General features: G+C 49.4%; 1 protein-coding gene across 27 annotated transcripts in view; it reads left to right on the top strand.

Annotated features, from left to right (window-relative positions):
* SCRIB (scribble planar cell polarity protein) overlaps positions 1-18,237 on the top strand; it is a 1,329,907-nt gene that overhangs the window by 479,152 nt on the left and 832,518 nt on the right. For all 27 annotated transcript variants that reach the window (XR_011278687.1, XM_069621824.1, XM_069621823.1 and 24 more), the window contains exon 11: positions 11,942-12,108. Coding sequence is in view for 26 of the 27 variants with exons in the window: in XM_069621824.1 (XP_069477925.1) it covers positions 11,942-12,108 (167 nt within the window). In the remaining variant the exon portion in view is untranslated. The remainder of the gene's footprint in view (positions 1-11,941; positions 12,109-18,237) is intronic.

Below are 18,237 nucleotides of genomic sequence, written 5' to 3'. Positions count from 1 at the left end.
AGGCAGACCTCTGCTAAAGTTTAGGTTCCTTCTAGCCAGGGTGTAGAGTATAGCTTGGACCTGCCCCATACATGTGGAGCAAAAGGGATGGGAAGTAGTAGTAAGAACATGTTACCATAGTGACTACTGTACTTTTTGTACAAAGTACTCTTCCCTCTATTCACCCTCTGTCCATCTCCGTAACATGTAGTTAGTCCTCCCGTCCTAACCGCTACAAAGAGGGATACATGCCGGGCTTGATTGTGACACACAAGTTTATTTCAGTGCTCAGAGTAACGATGTAGCCAACCTATGTCTGCGTGTGAATCTAATCTAGCCCCAGTGATGTGTGGTTCATTCCAGAGTGTAAACGTGCCCGTCTCAACATTTTAGTCTACGTTTGTGAAGTTCAATCAAAAATCAGAATCGCAAACTTTCGTGTTTTGTCACAATTGAGGCACTCAGACTTGCCATTTATTATTAGTACTAACGTTTTATAAAGCACAACACGCCCGTGGGTCTCAGTGCACAGGGAAGGAAAGGGGGTGGGGGGACAAACAAAGCCAGGGGAACACTGACTGGATAATCAAGAGGGGAGACTCTTAAAGAAGCCAGACAAAGGTCTCAACGACATATGCAAAATCAGTACCAAGGACAGGGCAGGCCAGCGCAGGCAAGGCCCAGACTGATGTCGTTAGGAAAGATTTCTCGTTACAGCACGTTTTCTTCAATTTCTAAGAACCCCTAAACTTTTTTTCTTTCATTTTCGTATCTGACCTCTTTTTTCTGTGCAGTGAAGCCTTAATCTTCACTACACTGGCTTTTACTCAGTTGTCATGGAGAAACTGGGATATCCTTCAGGCTGTCAGTACTGGGAAACATTGTTTCCCTTAGTCTGCTTAAGTTGTTGCCAATTGTGGTAACTTTTTTTTTTAAACTTTTATTTATTCATTCAGCTTGGCAACACAGATACAGGTGAGTAACAATAGAGCATTTGGAATCAAGACAGTGCTATCGGCATCAATTCATACAGTACATCTAAACGGGGTACATAAAGGAAAGGGGATCGACATATGCACCCGGGGGACCCATAGAAGGTCGGAGCGAAGGTAGATGAAAGACAGCTCAGGGACCAACTAAGGTTGAGTTTGGAGAGGGAGCTGAGGATGCAGGATCTGAGTCGGTGTCAGTGGAGGACATGAATGAGCGGAACTTCAGCCAGATGTCTCTAGATCTGGAGCAGGCGGGTTGTTGAACCGCCCAGGACTCTTCGGTGTCGGAGGCCCACGTAACTGCTCTGAGCCACTGCGTGTGGGTGGGGGTGATAGGCCGTAGCCAGCAAAGTAGAATTGTACGTACAGCTAGTAGCATACAGAGGCCAGCCAGTTTTCTGGAGTCACGGCGGAGCTCGGGGAAATCGTGGAATAGGCATTTCATTGGGGATGGAGAGATGGGGGATTCGAGAATGGACGATGTAGTGGAGCGCACTGAGATCCAGAATTGAGTGAGTCGGGGACATGACCAGATCATGTGGATGTAATCGGCATCCTCATAGCCGCATCTAGGGCACCTAGGGGAGGAGTCGCCCGAGATGCGATGTAGCCTGGTCGGGGTGTAGTGGTACCTGTGGAGCACCTTGAATTGGATTAGTTTGAACCGGGAGTTGAAGGAAACCCCATGGATCCGTGCACACATGTGGGTCCAACGCTCATCGGTCATCTCAAGGCCGAGATCTGTCTCCCAGGAGCGCCGTAGTTTGGAGAATGTAGGGGGTGTTCTGGTTTGAAGCAAGGTGTATAGTCTGGAAATTTTGCCCCTCATAGGGTCAGGTGAGGAGAGTTCGGCGATTGCAGGTTCATCAGGTGGCAGTGTTGGGAAGCATGTGTACTTGTGCTTGAGTACTCTACGGAGGGATGAATATTGAAGCCAGACAGAGGGTCTTCGTCTAAGGGGGGGCGGGAGGTCAGGCCATTCTATAAAATTACCCTGTTCGAATATATCACGCAGCAATTCATAACCCGCCTCGGCCCATGTGCGAACCACGGAGGGAGGGACTCGTGGGACCCCGGGAAGGAAATTCCAAATTGGGAAGTTACCGTGAAAGGGATGGGCGGTGCCCAGTATTTGCCAAGATTTGGATAAGGCCAAGGATGTGCATGTCGCTGGATCCAGTGAGTCCGATACCACTGGCATTGGTAAGAATAACAGAGATCGGATGTCGCGATCACTAACTGACAGCCTTTCCAGTCTGACATGGGGTGGGGGGTCCGATATATTGAACCAATGTGCAGTGTGTTGGAGTTGAGCCGCCAGCCAGTACTTGAGGAAGTCTGGTGCCCCAAAGCCGCCAGCTTCCATTGGGGCAGAGAGGGTCTTGAGCTTAAGGCGGACCGCACCAGAGTGCCAGAGGAAGGAGTTAAGGGTGCGTGTCAATGCCTGAAAGAAGTCAGCTCCCGGCCACAACGGAATATTAGCAAATCTGTACAGGAGTTGGGGAAGTACCACCATCTTCAGTACCCCCATCCTACCCGCCAGTGAAATCGGAAGTTTGTTCCAGCCCTGTATTTTTATCATAAGGTTTGTGAGGTATGTCTGATAATTATCTTCCAAGACCCGCTCAGTATGACGTGACACCACTACGCCCAGATAGGTGAATCTAGATTGGGCCCATGCAAATCCCATGGTATCGGGAGGGGGGAGTGTGCTGGGTGTGAGCGGAAAGAGGGTTGATTTAGAGCAGTTCACCGTGAGACCAGAGATTCGTCCGAAGAGAGCAATATCTCCCAGTATTGGGGCTAGGTTAATTTCGGGGGAGCGAATATAGAGAAGAGCATCATCCGCATATAGAGAGACTATATCTGAGGAACCGGCAGTGCGTAGACCCCTATGCGCATGGTTTTGGCGAAGCATATCCGCAAACGGTTCCATTGCCACAGCGAAGATTAAGGGCGAGAAGGGGCAGCCTTGTCTGGTGCCCCTAGCTATATGGAAAAGGGGGGAGCAACGGTCCTCAGTACGAACTCTGGTAACGGGGTTGGAGTAAAGTAGCTTGACCCCAGGATACAAAGGTGGGGCCAAATTTGCATTTGTCGAGTACCCGCCAAAGGTAGCTCCACGAGACCGAATCAAAAGCTTTTTGCATGTCTAGTGTCGCGGCCACCGCGTGCACACCCGGGTTCACTCTACTTATAATATTAAAAAGGCGTCTCAAGTTCAAGGAGGTGGAGCGGCCCGGGATGAACCCCGCCTGGTCAGGGTGGATGTGGCATGTAGGGGACCAGTCGTAGAGCGAGTAATTTTGCGTAAATCTTAACGTCGCAATTGATCAATGAGAGCGGGCGGTAAGAGCCGCATTGAGTGGGGGTTTTAGTAGGACTGTTATGGTGGCTTCGCGGAGTGAGGGGGGAAACTGGCCCGCCTCCACCGACTCCTCCCAGAGAGCAACCAGACGAGGGAGTAGGAGTGATTTGAAATGTTTATAAAACTCAACAGGAATACCATCCGCGCCTGGGGCTTTACCCGAAGATAGAGAGTCTATAGCATCCGAGAACTCCTCAGGGGTGAATGGATTCTCGAGGGATCCGATGGTGTCAGGAGAGAGGACCGAGAGGGGGAGTTTATCAAGATGAGCATCGATCTCTGCAGCAGTGGCGCTGTCAGAGTGTGCATATAGGGATTGATAGAAGGAAAGGAATTCCGCATTGACATCTCCAGGGGAGGTGGCCAGGGATCCATCAGGTCTCTGAATTCCGGGAATGGGTGGGGAACCAAACTCATGGCGGAGGAGTCTAGCTAGGAGACGGCCAGGGCGTTCACCCTCACCATACCTCCTCTCCCGCCCGGGATTATCGAGAAACCTCAGCTCGCGGTCCGCGAGGGCACGGAAGGTGTCCAATTCCGTGCCAATTAGCGCGAGGGTTACAGGGGTTGGGTCTAGAGAATACTGAGCCTCCAGCGAGGATAACGTGGCCTCGCTCTCGGCGATTTCCCTACGAATAGTTTTAAGGATACCATTTTCCTTGGAGAGGGCAATACCTCTGATGTAGACCTTAAAGGACTCCCAGAGAGTGGCCTGTGAAGACAACGGAGTTGGTGTTGATCTCGAAGAACTCCTCGATCGCCGACTCCATCTCAGAGCTAAAGACCGGATCAAGGAGGGAATGTGGCTTCATTTTCCAATATCTGGTTCGATCCCGATCCGGGCCCCAGCATAAGGTAACGGTCACAGGGGAGTGATCCGATAGGGTCCTGGGGAGGATTGCCATACCAGATATGTTCCTTATTAGCCCATCGGAGACCAGCCATCTGTCAATCCGAGAAAAGGAATCGTGAACCGCGGAATAGAAGGAATAAGAGTTGGAATCAGGGTAGAGAAGCCTCCATGCGTCAAACAGGGCCAAGCGGGGAAGAGAGGAGAGTGTAGTGTAAGCAGCTCTGGAGAGTTGACGGGGTCTGGAGCCAGATCTGTCAAGATCCACGTCGAATATAGTGTTGAAATCGCCTCCCCAGAGAATCGGTATCAGAGGGAAGCCATCTAAGAGAGTTAAGAGGTCAGAGTAAAATTCGGGATCATCCATGTTGGGACCATATATATTTAGCAGGACAACTTCCCTATTCTGTAGGGTACCATGGAGTAGCACGTATCTGCCCAGGGGGTCGATAATCGTAGCAATGGGGGTGAATCTAAGGCTTCTGTGAATAAGGGTCATAACCCCGCGGCTCTGGGTAGAATAGGTGGTAAAGTACCTTTGGGGACCCCATGTTTTAGCACATTTTTCACAGTACTCTGTGCATGCATGCGTATCCTGAAGGAAGAGGATTTTAGTTCCATGTCGCTCGGCCTGAAGTTGTAGTAGCCTCATTTTCTTGTAATTACCCAGTCCCCGTACATTCCAGCTCATAAATGTCAGGGTTTCCTCACTCAAACCTCCAGGGATAGTCATAGAAAAATACGGGTGGGTGGAAATGTGCCTCCCATGGACGGTGCCCAGTGCGGACTGATCTAAATCGCCGACGGGACCATGATGCTTCGGACTCTGCCCTTTCTGCGACTACCAAGCTGTTTTTAACATATAACCCCAATCCCCCCTCTCCCATCCCTCCCCCAAACGAAGGGATGATCAACCTACACCCAAACAACCAGAACCAACACAATGGCATCGACGCCTGGGGGGCCTGTGTACCAGCCTGGCGGCGATGCTCCGAACCATAAGGCAATTTTAGGATTAACATAATGCCTAACAATAATACCTGTTCCCACCTAGGGGAGGTCCCAAGGGGGAAGGGGCGGGCATGGTCAACAGGTAATGAACCAAAAGAACGGGAGTGAAAATGTATATATCCGATCCACTGGACCGAGATAGCGTATTAGCTCAACTACAGGAACTGAGAAAGAACCCTAAAGACAAATGAGCAAGGGGGAAAAAAGCATGTAGCGGGTATCCATAAGCCCATCAAGGGGAGGGTCGGGCCGAGCAAGCGATTGCCCAGCAGCCCGGCCATATTCTGATAGGTCAGTGAGTCAGGTGGCAACAACAACAGTGAGAAATGGCAATGACAATAACATTTTTGTTACATGTGCGACCAAGACACTACATAGGAACCACATCAGGTAGTGTCGGAGTGACGGAAGTCCAGATAAGATCTAAGGCAGGATAAGGCGGCGTCCATTCAACAGTTAGTACAAGCTGTGGCGAGCCAGCGTCAGTGACTGTTACAAGTACATTTCAGCCGGGAAAGTGTTCATCTATGAACCTGGATGCCTCTTCAGGCAGCGTGAAGAAGTAAACCCGGTTTGTATGCTCGATACGCAGTTTAGCGGGATACAACATGGCATATTTAACCTGCAGGTCGCGTAGTCTCCTCTTCACCGCCAGAAAGGTTTTGCGCTCACGCTGAACCGTCACCGAGAAATCTGCATATAGGTGGATCCTGGCTGCGCCTAAGAGAAGGTCCCCCTTGGCCCTCACCGCCCTCAGGAGGGCATCGCGGTCGCGAAAATTCAAGACCCTGGCTATAACCGGGTGTGGGGGTGCTCCAGGTTTGGATTTCGCCGTGAGTGAACGGCGGGCCCTCTCGATCGCAAACTGCGGGGAGAGTTTAGGGGAGTCAAGGAGTTGGAGTAGCATGCCCTCCACGTAATCCTCCATGGGTTCATGTATACCATCCTCTGGCACCCCGATTATGCGGAGGTTGTTGCGCCTCGAGCGGGATTCGAGGTCCTCATTCTTCCTCTCCACCTTAGTAACGCGGGCGGATAGCGTGGAGACCTCCGCACGAAGGGAACCCAGACCGTCCTCGGCGGTGCTCACCCGTGTCTCAATCTCGGCAACACGACCATCAGTTCTCTCCATATGTGCTTTAATGGAGGATATCGTGCCGTTCATGTCATCCAGTTTACTATGAATTGCGGTGAACCCCTCTCGGATAAACTCCATCATTTTCTGGGAGTCGGATGGTTCCAGCACCAGTGAGGGGGAGGGTTCCTGTGAAGATACCTCCGCTCCGGGGCCCCCCGAGGGTTTCGTGAAAATATTGATAGAGGATTGTTTCTTGCCGGTTCGTGTCGACATGTTGCCGGTGGGGGGGAAAACTTAAGTCCAGAAGCCCAGGCAGGAGAGAGGGTAGGGCCACAATGGGAGACACCAGGATCGACAAGGAAGCTTATGAGCGGGGCTCGAGCAGAGCACCAGGAAGGAAGGAGTATGGCGTCTCCGATGGGGGGGGCCCCACGGCCCAGCCAGACCACGCAGGAGCCGGCGAACACCAAGCTATCCCAAATAATTCACTGGAAATTCTGTAGGGGGGTCCGGGCCCAAGTGGCAATGACCAGCGGTAGAGGCAGAAGTAGCCGGGGTCGTAAATGTTGATATAGTACAGGAGACCACCACCATATGAGGCAGTGAGACGGGTGGCTCACGGTGCAGGTCGTTGAGGGCAAGTGGAGGGATTCGAGACCCCAGAGCAACCTTGGCAATAGGTCCACCAGTCGGGAGGTTCGGTGGGAGACAGTTGAGGCTGTCTCCGTGTCAGAACAGTAGATAGACGTTCCGACTACCACATCCAGAAGGCTTGAGGGGGAGGCGGTGGCAGGGGGAGAGACCAGTGGAGAGGAATATCCCTGTATGAGGCAGTAAAGCGGTCGGTAGGAGGAGGACGTCAAGGGCAACTGGGGCCCTGGAGCAATGGCACGTGGAACGTTGGTGGTCGGTAGGAGATCCAACCGACGGGTGGCTTGGCAAGAGTAGGCTCCCCAGGTTGTCCCAGAGACAATTTATCGGGCCGGCGAAACCCCCAACCGCAGGCCAAGGATCCGGGGAAAAACGTTAGTGGTGCAGCATCGTTGGCATGAGGAGGACCCGAAGGGGGGGGGACCCCGGGCCGGCACACAATTAGCCGCGAGGGCAAGTGTCCAGTACAGGTGGCGGGTCACACCAGCACTCACCGCGTTTCAGGGGGCTCGAGCGAATCTCGCGGCCTCAGGGATAGAAGAAGCATAGGACCGGAGAACGGGGCCCGGGGCAACTCACCGCCCGGAGCCGGAGCAATGGAGGCTCAATGACGTGCCGCACGACGCCCAGGATGGGGCAGCGGAGCGGAGCGCTCTGGAGTCCAGTGCAGGTGCTGTCTGGAAGCGAAGGACGAGGCCAGCCGCCCTCGTAACAGGCGGGGGAGGGCGATCGCACAGAGCGAGTAGAACGCCCCTCCCCCACAGTAGGCCGCAAGCCGCGGACCACCAGCGCGATCCCTAGGAACCAAGAGCGGGGCCGGGGAAGCACTCGCTCCCGCCCAGCCCACGATGGGTTGTAGCTCCGCAGCAGGAGCGGCTCCGTGGGCGGCGCTCGGACAGCAGGTCTCACCAGCAGCCCCTCCGATGGGTCGGGTGGCCGTGTCGCAGGGGCAATCAGGAGGATTACAGCAAAAACGGTGCCTCACAGAACGGAGCAGAAGATCAAGCGGCCATCTTCTCTGAGCGCAACAGCGCCCCCCAATTGTGGTAACTTTTTATCATTGTACAATGCATCTTACACTATAGTACAATGGGATACACCTTTTGTTTCGCTTTAGACTAACTCAGAGGATTTTCGGCTACTCTAGGTGTGCTAAAGGGACAGGTTGGTTGCAGCATTTACTTTATTTTGGTGGATTTTGTTTTAGCCTTATTGCGGTTGGCTACTAACTGTGGGTAGTGGTCAAACCTGGCCATGCCACGAGTCTTTATATGGACTTCCATTGCCTGGGAAAGCAGAGACTTTTGATGGGCAAGTGGAGGGCTATGGGTGTTTGCTGCCAGGAAGTGGGTTGGGACTTGCTGGTCCTAATCCACAACCTGGTTTCAGTGGGTCTGAGTGGTATGCATGAATGTAGCCGCCAGTGGTCCTGATGCACTGATGGCTGGTGTTTATGGCCCAGATATGTCATTGAGTAGTGTCAGATTTGACTCTTAGCTCGCTTTTTGGATAGGAGCACACCCGCCCCCCCGCCCCCCTCTAGAGATATCCTGGAAGAAACTGAAGTAGTCAAGAATCCTGTCCATCTGCAAGACCCACAAGGAGACTGGAGAACCGTTGGAAGAAGGCCTGGCGACCAACTTCTGCTGCTGTCCTAGTAGAGCCCTGTCTTGTGAAAGATATCTAGTAGTCCTGCGCAGGAGATGCCACCCTTGGAGTGGAGGGAACATCCATTCTCAACATCTGCTCGGAGTCCTACGAACAAGAGCCTTTGCAAGTGCCTCTCGACTGCTCTGGGCCTGACAAGCTCAGTTTGGGCTACCATGCTGCAGATGTTGCCGTTCTGAGTTGAGGTCTGGAATCTGGGGGGGGGGGGGAGTGAGAAGTGCTCAAACCTGCAACCCCTGGGGATCAAGGGCTGAGGCTAATGCCGGGAAAAGCAATCTCATGCTCTCTTCAGCAGACCTGGCAAGTCCTACAAAGGTTTGGAATATGGGGTGAGTTGTAGCGATACTTAACTGAACCCCTAACTCCCTCTGAAGTTTGGATAACTTTTATAAACTTTAGTAATAGTTTCACGTTGCCATTGCTTGTTCGCACAACTACTCCGAAAGTTGGGGACATGTTTGTTAGTTAGAATACTTCGTCCCCTAACATTTGGAACTGTTCATTGAACGCCAGAGACTACCTTTATTTTTTTCCAGCTTCACAAAACTGTATGGAACTCTGATGTACTTTTGGCCACAATGCCCCATACATCATTGGGATGGACATCTGAAGTTAGGCTTGCAAATCTGTTGACCTGTAGTGTTAATACTAATCTCTGTACCTTCCTTTTCAGTGGATTGATATGTATTTTGCCCATCTCCAGTGATTGTGTCTGTTATGAGTGTTGTGTGATAGTATTACCTATTAGTACTTTTTCACTGTTATGTGGCCATAAGTAAAGTATTTTTATTTAGTGTTTCTTGACGGTCTCATTGTGTGTGCTCATTGATGGCCCCTTACAAGCTCACCACCTCTTGAGACTTAGCCTAGACCACTCGTCCACCTACCTTGAACTGGTTTGGCTACAGCCCCCAGAGTTGTCCCTATCACAATACTAGGTTGACATTCGATACAGAGTATAGAAAATCAGTCCTAAAAATGTCTGCAGAGTTAACTCTAAATTTTGAAATTGTCAGTAATTGAATTATCATACAATATTGCTACTGTTAGGAAACATGATTTGTTCCCAGTATTAGTGTGTGCAGGTGGTATAATTTGCTTGAGCTCATGCCTGTCCTATTAGTTTAGTCTTTAAACCGCCTCAGGGGATGTTAATGTGTTAGGCAGAATTCTCATAAATGTGCAAATTCCCTGCACCTTAGAGACCCCGAGCAACTTTGCTGGATTTTGAGGACTTGATATTTTTACCTGGAAAGAGTAAGCATTTTTTCCCACTCATGTATTTTGATGTGTGGTTTACTCTTGTGGTGTTTGATTATGGTGTTTTAAGAGAACGCGATATGCATCTTTTCATGTGTTACACAACACCCTCCGCGCAGTAACACAGGGATGTCTTTTTAGACTTCCACAAAGTTTAAATACCTTCTCTGGGATAAACTACTGTTTCCCAGAGAATGCAAGGTTAAATTGACTTTACCAGTCTTTTTAAAAGTCCTAGACCCAGCACACACACACACACTATCTTCCTATAGAGTGCTGGATGGGGTGTCTAGTATTCCCTGTGTCTAGAAACTCATGTAGCAGTCAAATGCCACCCTTTCCTATCGAAATGGCTGGTGGCAGTGGTTTTACAACGTACTACCATGATTTTTCCCGACCGCGAACACCGGTAGCTAAAAATCGAGGGAACCGTGTTTTTCAAGATGGCGTGTTAAGCCCCTTCAGGTCCCGGCCTTCTTTTTTCGAAGTTACTTTTTGGAAAGGTCCTTCTAGAGTTTCTCTGCGCGCCAAACCAGGTTTGGTCCCTTTGTACGTACACCTTTGGCGGGCTTCAGGACTGAAGACCGCCTCTGGCGCCTGAGTGTCTGGGGTGGGCAGGAAGTGAGGGAGGTACCCGAAACTCCCTGTACTTAGTCTCCTAGGAGACCCAAATGCCGGACAGTCAGCCAGCCAATCACGTCAAAGTGCAAGGACAGCCACCCTGCTGGGTGATTGGCAGCTAGGCTGGAATTAAAGGGAGAAAACTGTTTAAAAGGAGTCTCTCTTGGACTGGAAAGCAGAGCCGACCACTGGAACGAAAGAACCGAAGACGAGCTGGAAGAGGAGAGCTGCTGCAACTTCTGGACCGTTGGTTTGCCCAGTGAAGCCCTGCTGCAGGTCCGAATCGCCAAGTTCATCTCGACAGAAGCCCCTTGAGGGACGATTTCTTCCTTTGAGTTGCTGAGACCAATCGACTTGTAAGCCACCTGGATGCCATTCTTGGAGCTGGTTAGGTTTAACCAGGGGGAAGCACACCAGCTTGTGTGCTTGACGACAGTTACTCAAACCGAAGGTCTTCCATTTTGCCAGCTAGTTTGACCTGTCCCCGTGCAGTGCAGGATTCCTCTTATGTCCTCCCACTTGTCCCCACGACTGAGGCTCCGGAACAGTGTGATGATCTGCAAGAACTGCCAGGAACCAACGTCTTCAGCTGCATCTTTTTCTTCATATTAAGGTACTGTGCCAACCAGATTGAGAGAACTTACCTCTCGCGGTGAAAGTTCGTGAAACTTTCCCAATTTACAGGCCTAATCAGCTTGTGACCCAACATATGATTCTTTTTTGTAAAAACTGAGAACATTGGCAAAGACTTTACCGTTTACTACAAGAACTGCTCTTTCCTATCCAAGACACTAGCCCATTGACTTTGGCCTAGGCCTATCGAACTGAATAGAGTCCTCTAGTGAACTGAAACTATTTGCACTGCCTAAGAAAGCATGTGATCTATTCTATTAACTTGTGACTTTTTACTCCCATTCAAAGTAACTGAAATGCCATTTTGCTCCTATTTCAGGGGAGCCCAATTTACTCAAACCTCTTGGTTTGGTATTGAAGTGTTTGTGTATAAGAAGTTCCCTCCTTCTTATACACAAAGTGAATGTTTTCTAAATGACTGTGTAATAAATTAAGTGTTTTACCAAGAAACCTTGAGTATAAGTGTCTACTTGAACCGCTGTGATTGTAAGACCTCTGTGTAACATCCTTGTACTGCTCACATTCCTTCTTGAGATGAGCCTGGCTGCTCAGCTCGTTAACAAAAACGGTGTAGTACAGACCTATACCAAAGGTTGCTTACCCCTGTAGTCCTAATTGTATGTGGTGGTCCCAGACGGTACTGCATGCAATTCTGCCTGACATAATGCTTTCCTGCTACTTCTTCTGAACCACCAGTGGGGACCGTACAATGACATTTGCACAGGTTCATTATGATTATCTTAAGGTTGGATTGGAAGTCCTCGTTCTTGATATTTGATGCTCATTAGCTGTATGTCACTTCCCGAATAACCTGTCCTATATCCTTTCAGATTGCAAAACCTGCCATTTGCACTTACAAACCTTAACTTGAAGGCCCTGTGGCTTGCAGAGAACCAATCGCAGCCCATGCTGAAGTTCCAGACTGAAGATGACGAGAAAAGTGGGGAGAAAGTTCTCACCTGTTACCTGCTCCCTCAGCAGCCGTCACCAAGTCTGGGTAAGAACTTTACTGTGCCAAATTAACTCAAACCAACTCCTGTTAACAGTCCTTGTTCTCCCACCCTTCATTTGTAGTTCTAATCTTGATCCTTCTTTTTCCATCTAATTGATCACATCTGCATTTCCATCCTATTTCTGTTAGGGAGAATTCTCGGAAATGTGCCAATTCCCCTCTACTTTAGAGACCCCCCAGCACCTTTGCTGGATTTTGAGGACTTTATTTTTTTCCTGGAGAGAGTAAGACCCCTTTTTCCCACTCTCTCATGTATTTTTGCTATGACTTGAGCACTGTTTCTTTTGGTCGTGGAGTCTGACAAACTCCATAGGCATCATCTTTTACATTGTGTCACACAGCACCTTCAGTGCCGTGGCACAGGGACGTCTTTCAGATTTCCCAAAGGTTTAAATACCTTCTCTTGGATAAACTGTTTCCAAGAGCAGTGAAGTGAAATTGACTTTACTTACATTGTAACTTTCTAGACCAGCACACACGATCTTACCATAGGGTGCTGGAGGGGTTACTTAGTGTCCCCTTTGTCTAGCTTCTCATGTAACATTTTTGTGTTACCTTATCCTCGAATGGCTGGTGGCAGTGGTTTACTTTTAACTACTGTGGTGTGTATTTACCGCTGGATGCATATTTGCAGCTGCAGTAAAGCACCCAAGGGTGCCCATTTCGTCAAAATGGCCCAGTCTTCTTATTTCCCCATTTCTTTGTGGAAAATGTCTTCTTTAGATTTACTCTGTGCACCAAACCAGGTTTGGTCCCTTAGTTCGTTTTGTCTTTGGCGGTATTCACAAGTGAAGCCCGCCTCTGGCTCCAGTATGTCTGGCAGGGCCAGGAAGTGAGGGAGCTCCCCGAAACACCCTGTGCGTAATCCCCTTGGTTACAGGAATTGCACCAAAAGGCGATTGGGCTCCTGGCTGTCCGGCAAGGACAGTCATCCTGCTGTGGGATTGAAAGTTAGGCTGGAATGAATGGGAGAAACCTGCATAAAAAGGCGAGGCTTTTGGCCTTGGAAGGCAGAGTCGACCACTGGACGTAGGAATCCAGAGAAGAACTTGGAAGAGACGCCTGCTGCAACTCCTGGACGGTTGGTTTGCCCAGTGAAGCCCTGCTGATGTGCTGAAGCTCTGAATTCGTTTCGACTAGAGAAGCCCTGCAAGGACAACTTCTCCCCTTTGGTTGGTGGGACCAACCAACTCCAAAGTGAACTCTTTTGGACATCATCTCGGATCTGGCTGTACTTCCGCTATTGTTGCTGCTGGACCCAAAGTGCCAGGTAGGGGAACACCAAATCGAGTGGATCGCTTTTAAGTCGGACCTGAGCGCCAGGAAGATCTTCCGGACTTCCCTGAAGCAGGACTGACCAAACCTGAGCCACCTCAACAGTGCTGGACCCCAGATGCGAGGAAAGTCTGAAGTGGTGTCCGAGAACCACAGTGTTGATATTTGCTGTCAGATCCGAGGAGCTGAACCACCTAAGTCCGCTGAATTGAAGTTTACCCATTGCAGTGCAGGAGTCACCAGACGTCCTCCCTCTTGTCCCCAGGATTGAGACTGAGGAACAAAAGGATCTGCAGAGCTGTACAGGAACCGAAGCCAGCTGGAACCATTTCTTCTACCAAAAGGTATTGTAAAGTCTAAGAGAACTTACCTCTTGTTGTGTAGCCTTACTTGCCTTACTTCCTCTCAGTTGAGAACTGTCTTGGTTGCTCTTGCTGAGTTGCTTACAGCTTTGCCCCTTACAAGCCTTCCAGCTACAGAACCTCTAAAGTTGCAACTGTCCCTCGCAGTAGGGGAAGGAAAGATGGTGTCAAACTGCAAAATAACTTGGATGCCGCAGACAATGCGAGCAGAATAATCGCTGAGGGGACACTCTTAAAACGCCATGCATGGTGTTAGGCAAAGCTTGTATGCAGTACCTTCTGGGACCCACTACACACAACTAGGATTACAGGTGTAAGCAAAACCAACCTTTGGTGGAAGTCTGTACCATACAGTTTTTGGTAGCGAGCTGAGCAGCAAGGCTTATCTCAAGAGGGAATGTGAGCTTGTAAGGGTTTTACACACAGGTCTACAATAGCAAGTATTCAGATAAGACACTTATACTCCAAGGTTCTTGGTAAACCAATTAATTTATTTCACTATCTTTTAGAAAGCATTCACTAAAGGAGGCAACCAGTATCCCACAAATTATACTGAAATACTGATTACTAAGCAGTTGAGCTCCATGAAGTCGGATCCAAATAGCATTGAAGTAGGAGCAAAAAGGCAGAAGTTAATAAAACGAATATTAGTTACTTTAAAACAGTGCTAATATTTTGAGTTCACCAGAGGAGTTGATTCAATTTGATAGGTAGGCCAAAGTCAATTGACTAGTGTCTTGTATAACTAAAAATGGTTCTGGTATTTAAAACGGAAAAGTCTTTGCCGCGGTTCTTGGAAGTAGTTCACGGAAGAAAGGTTTGTATGTCGGGTCACTAGGCCTGCAAGTTGCCAAAGTTCCACAAACCTTCGCGGTGAGAGTTAAGTTCTCTCGGTCGGGTTCTCACAGTACCTTATATTGAAGAAAAAGATGCAGCTGAATACTTCTGTTCCTGGCAGATCTCGCTGTTCCTGAGCCTCAGTGGTGGGGACAAGAGGGAGGACGTCGGGGGGGGGGGGACTCTTGCACTGCACAGGGATGGATCACACACCTGGCAAATTGGCAAATCTTCGTTTCCGGTTGCTGTTCTTCAAGCACACAAGCTGGTGTCCTTCTCCCTGGTTAATCCTAACCAGCTCTGAGAATGGTATCCATGTGGCTTACGAGTTGATTGGTCCTACCAACTCAAAGGATGAAGTCCTTGAAGGGCTTCTCTGTCGAGGTGAACTTGGCGATTCGAACCTGCAGCAGGGCTCCACCGGGCAAACCAATGGGCCTAGTAGTTGCAGCAGCCGTCCTCTTCCAGCTCATCTTCGGTTCTTTCGTTCCAGTGGTCGACTCTGCCTTTCAGTCCAAGAGACTCGCCTTTTAAACAGTTTTCTCCTATTCATTCCAGCCTAGCTGCCACTCACCCAGCAGGGTGGCTGTCCTTGCCGGAGAGTCAGCCAGCCAATCACGCTAGAGTGCATTTGGGTCTCCTAGGTGACTAAGCACAGGGAGTTTCGGGCACCTCCCGCACTTCCTGCCCACCCCAGACACTCGGGCGCCAGAGGCGCTTTTCAGTCCTGAAGCCCACCAACGGCGTAGGAACAAAGGGACCAAACATAGTTTTGCTCGTAGAGACAAACTCTAGAAGGACCCTTCCAAAAAGAAATGGCTAAAAAAAGAAGGCCGGGACCTGTTGAAACAAAGGGGGCTAAGACGGCATCTTGAAAATAATTGCTCCCGTGATTTACCGCTGTTGGCGGTCCGGAAAAATCATGGCAGTTGGTTGTAAAACCACTGCCACCAGCCATTTCGATAGGAAAGGGTAGCATTTGACTGCTACATAAGTTTCTGGACATAGGGGATACTAGGTAACCCCTCCAGCACTCTATTGTAAGATAGTGTGTGCTGGGTGTAGGAATTTAAAAAGACAAGTAAAGTCAATTTCACTTTATTTACTCTGGGAAACAGTTGTTTATCCCAGAGAAGGTATTTAAACCTTGGGACAGCCTAGAAAGGCTTCCCTGTGTCACTGCACTGAGGGTGCTGTGTAACACACATGAAAATCGGATGCCTATGGAGTTGTCTTAAAACACAATAATCAAAGAACACGGGTAAAACACATATCAAAATACATGGGAGAGTGGGAAAAAAGGCTCTCACACCTCCAGGTAAAAAATCAAGTCCGCAAAATCCAGCAAAGTTGCTCGGGGTCTCTAAGGTGAAGGGAATTAGCACATTTATGAGAATTCTCCCTAACACATGGCTTTGCCAATCGGGATTTAAACTGGAAATGCAGGCAAAACTCCTCCATGCCTATCGAACTGAATGTCCTATTCAGTAAAGTGGTTGAGGATGTCTTAAAATCTTATACAGTATGACCCTCTTAAATCATTAGGCCAGCTAATCAATAAACCACCAGGCCAAAGAGGCGGAAATTATTTTTGTCGCTTTCGAAGACAAAACCTGCAAAGAAGGGGCCGGATATAGCCAAAACCAAAGCTCATCCTGGGGTTCCAATCAAGGACAAAAACCCCTCAAGGCTTCCAAAGGGGCGAGTGTAGATCGCGCGGCCGGGGTCGGTCCTCCACTTCCAGAAACACCTCTGAAACAATGACCATCTGCTTCAGGTCCCCTCCCATGCCTCTCCAGTAGGAGGCCGTATTACACACTTCACCCCCGCATGGTTGGGGATCACATCGGACAAGTGGGTGTTATCAACCGTGGTGGCGGTTATTGTGTGGAGTTACTGCAGCGACCATCAAACCATCCTCTCCGCCAAAAATGGACCACAAACGAGGAGCAATGCATCCTTCTAGAAGAGGTTGCAAAGCTGCTGCTCAAGGACTAAATCAAAACGTCCCAGCATACCCGGTAAACCAGCGTATCTATTCAACATACTTCCTTGTGCCAAAGAAAGATCTAACAATGCGCCCAGTATTAGTCCTGCGCCCTGCAAACACCTATGTAAAGCCACAAAAATTCTGCATGACAACGCTACAAGAAGTAATCCCACTGCTAAAGCGGGGGGGACTACATAGCAATCTTGGATATGAAAGATGCTTATTTTCATATTTCAATGTTCCCAGCGCACAGAAAATTCTTGCGCTTCAAGCTAGCAAACCAGCACTACCAATGCAATGCCGACTTAAAAGCTAGGACACTGTGGAGGTTGATTTATCACTGGTACATTTAGGGCAATACTGAGTTTGGTGAAAAAGATAGAATAGTGGAATAAAACAAAGGTTAACAGAGAAGTACCTTTTAGAAACCTTCCAATGCAGAGCAAATTAACCCCTTCCAGGTGGAAAGGCCAAAGCACAAAGTCAGAGGTAAAGAGTATCTCAGGGAGCCAAGACAGCTAATGTCAATTGCACAATGTCAAGGGGAGCTGAAAATCTTCGTTTGCGGGTAGGTAAAAAGTCTTGCACAATGTTTGTAGAAAATAGAACACTTGAAGGGCCACAAGGTGAGAGGCTTGTGAGGGGCAAAGCTTTAGCAACTCAGCAAGTTAACCAAGACAGGTCTCAACTGAGAGCAAGTAAGGTTACACAACAAGAGTTAAGTTCTTAGACTTTACAGTACCTGTTGTTAGAAGAAATGGTTCCAGCTGGCTTCTGTTCCTGTACAGCTATGCAGATCCTGTTGTTCCTGAGCCTCAGTCGTGGGGACAAGAGGGAGGACGTCTGTGAACTCCTGCTGTGCAATGGGACAGTCGGCGGCAACAGTGGGCAAACTTAAATTCAGCGGTTCTTTGGTGTTTCAGCTCCTTGCGTCGGGCAGCAAATAGCAATACTGCGGTTCTCTGGTACCACTTCAGACTTTGCTTGCTTCTGGGGTCCAGCACTCTGTTGTGGTGGCTTGGGCTTGGGCAGTCCTGCATCAGGGAAGTCCGGAGGATCTGCCTAGCGCTCGGGTCTGACTTAAAAGAAACGCACACAATCTGGCGTTCCTCTCCCTGGTTCTTCGGTTCCAGCAGCGACTGCAGTGGAAATGCAACCTGCTTCGAGAGGATGTCCAGACGGGCTTACTTTGGAGTTGATTGGTCCCACCAACTCAAAGGGAGAAGTCGTCCTTGCAGGGCTTCTCTAGTCGAGGCATATTTGGAGCTTCAGCACAGCAGCAGAGCTTCACCGGGCAAACCAACGGTCCAGGAGTTGCAGCAGGCGTCTCTTCGAAGTTCTTCTTTGGATTCCTTCGTCCAGTGGTCGACCCTGCCTTCCAAGCCAAAAAGCCTCTACTTTCATGCAGGTTTCTCACATTCATTCCAGCCTAGCTGTCAATCACACAGCAGGGTGGCTGTCCTTGACAGACAGCCAGCCGGCCAATCACCTTTGGGTGCATTCCTGTAACCAGGGGGATTAAGCACAGAGTTTCAGGGACCTCCCTCACTTCCTGCCCCTGCCAGACATACTGGAGCCAGAGGCGGGCTTCATTTGTGAATCCTGCCAAAGACAAAACTAACAGAGACCAAAGTTGGTTTAGCACGTAGA

Source organism: Ambystoma mexicanum, chromosome 5q (assembly GCF_040938575.1).
Source record: "Ambystoma mexicanum isolate Mex_15411 chromosome 5q, UKY_AmexF1_1, whole genome shotgun sequence".
NCBI lineage: Eukaryota > Metazoa > Chordata > Amphibia > Caudata > Ambystomatidae > Ambystoma > Ambystoma mexicanum.
Note: the sequence above shows the minus strand (reverse complement) of the source record. Positions and strands in the feature narration are given on the sequence as shown.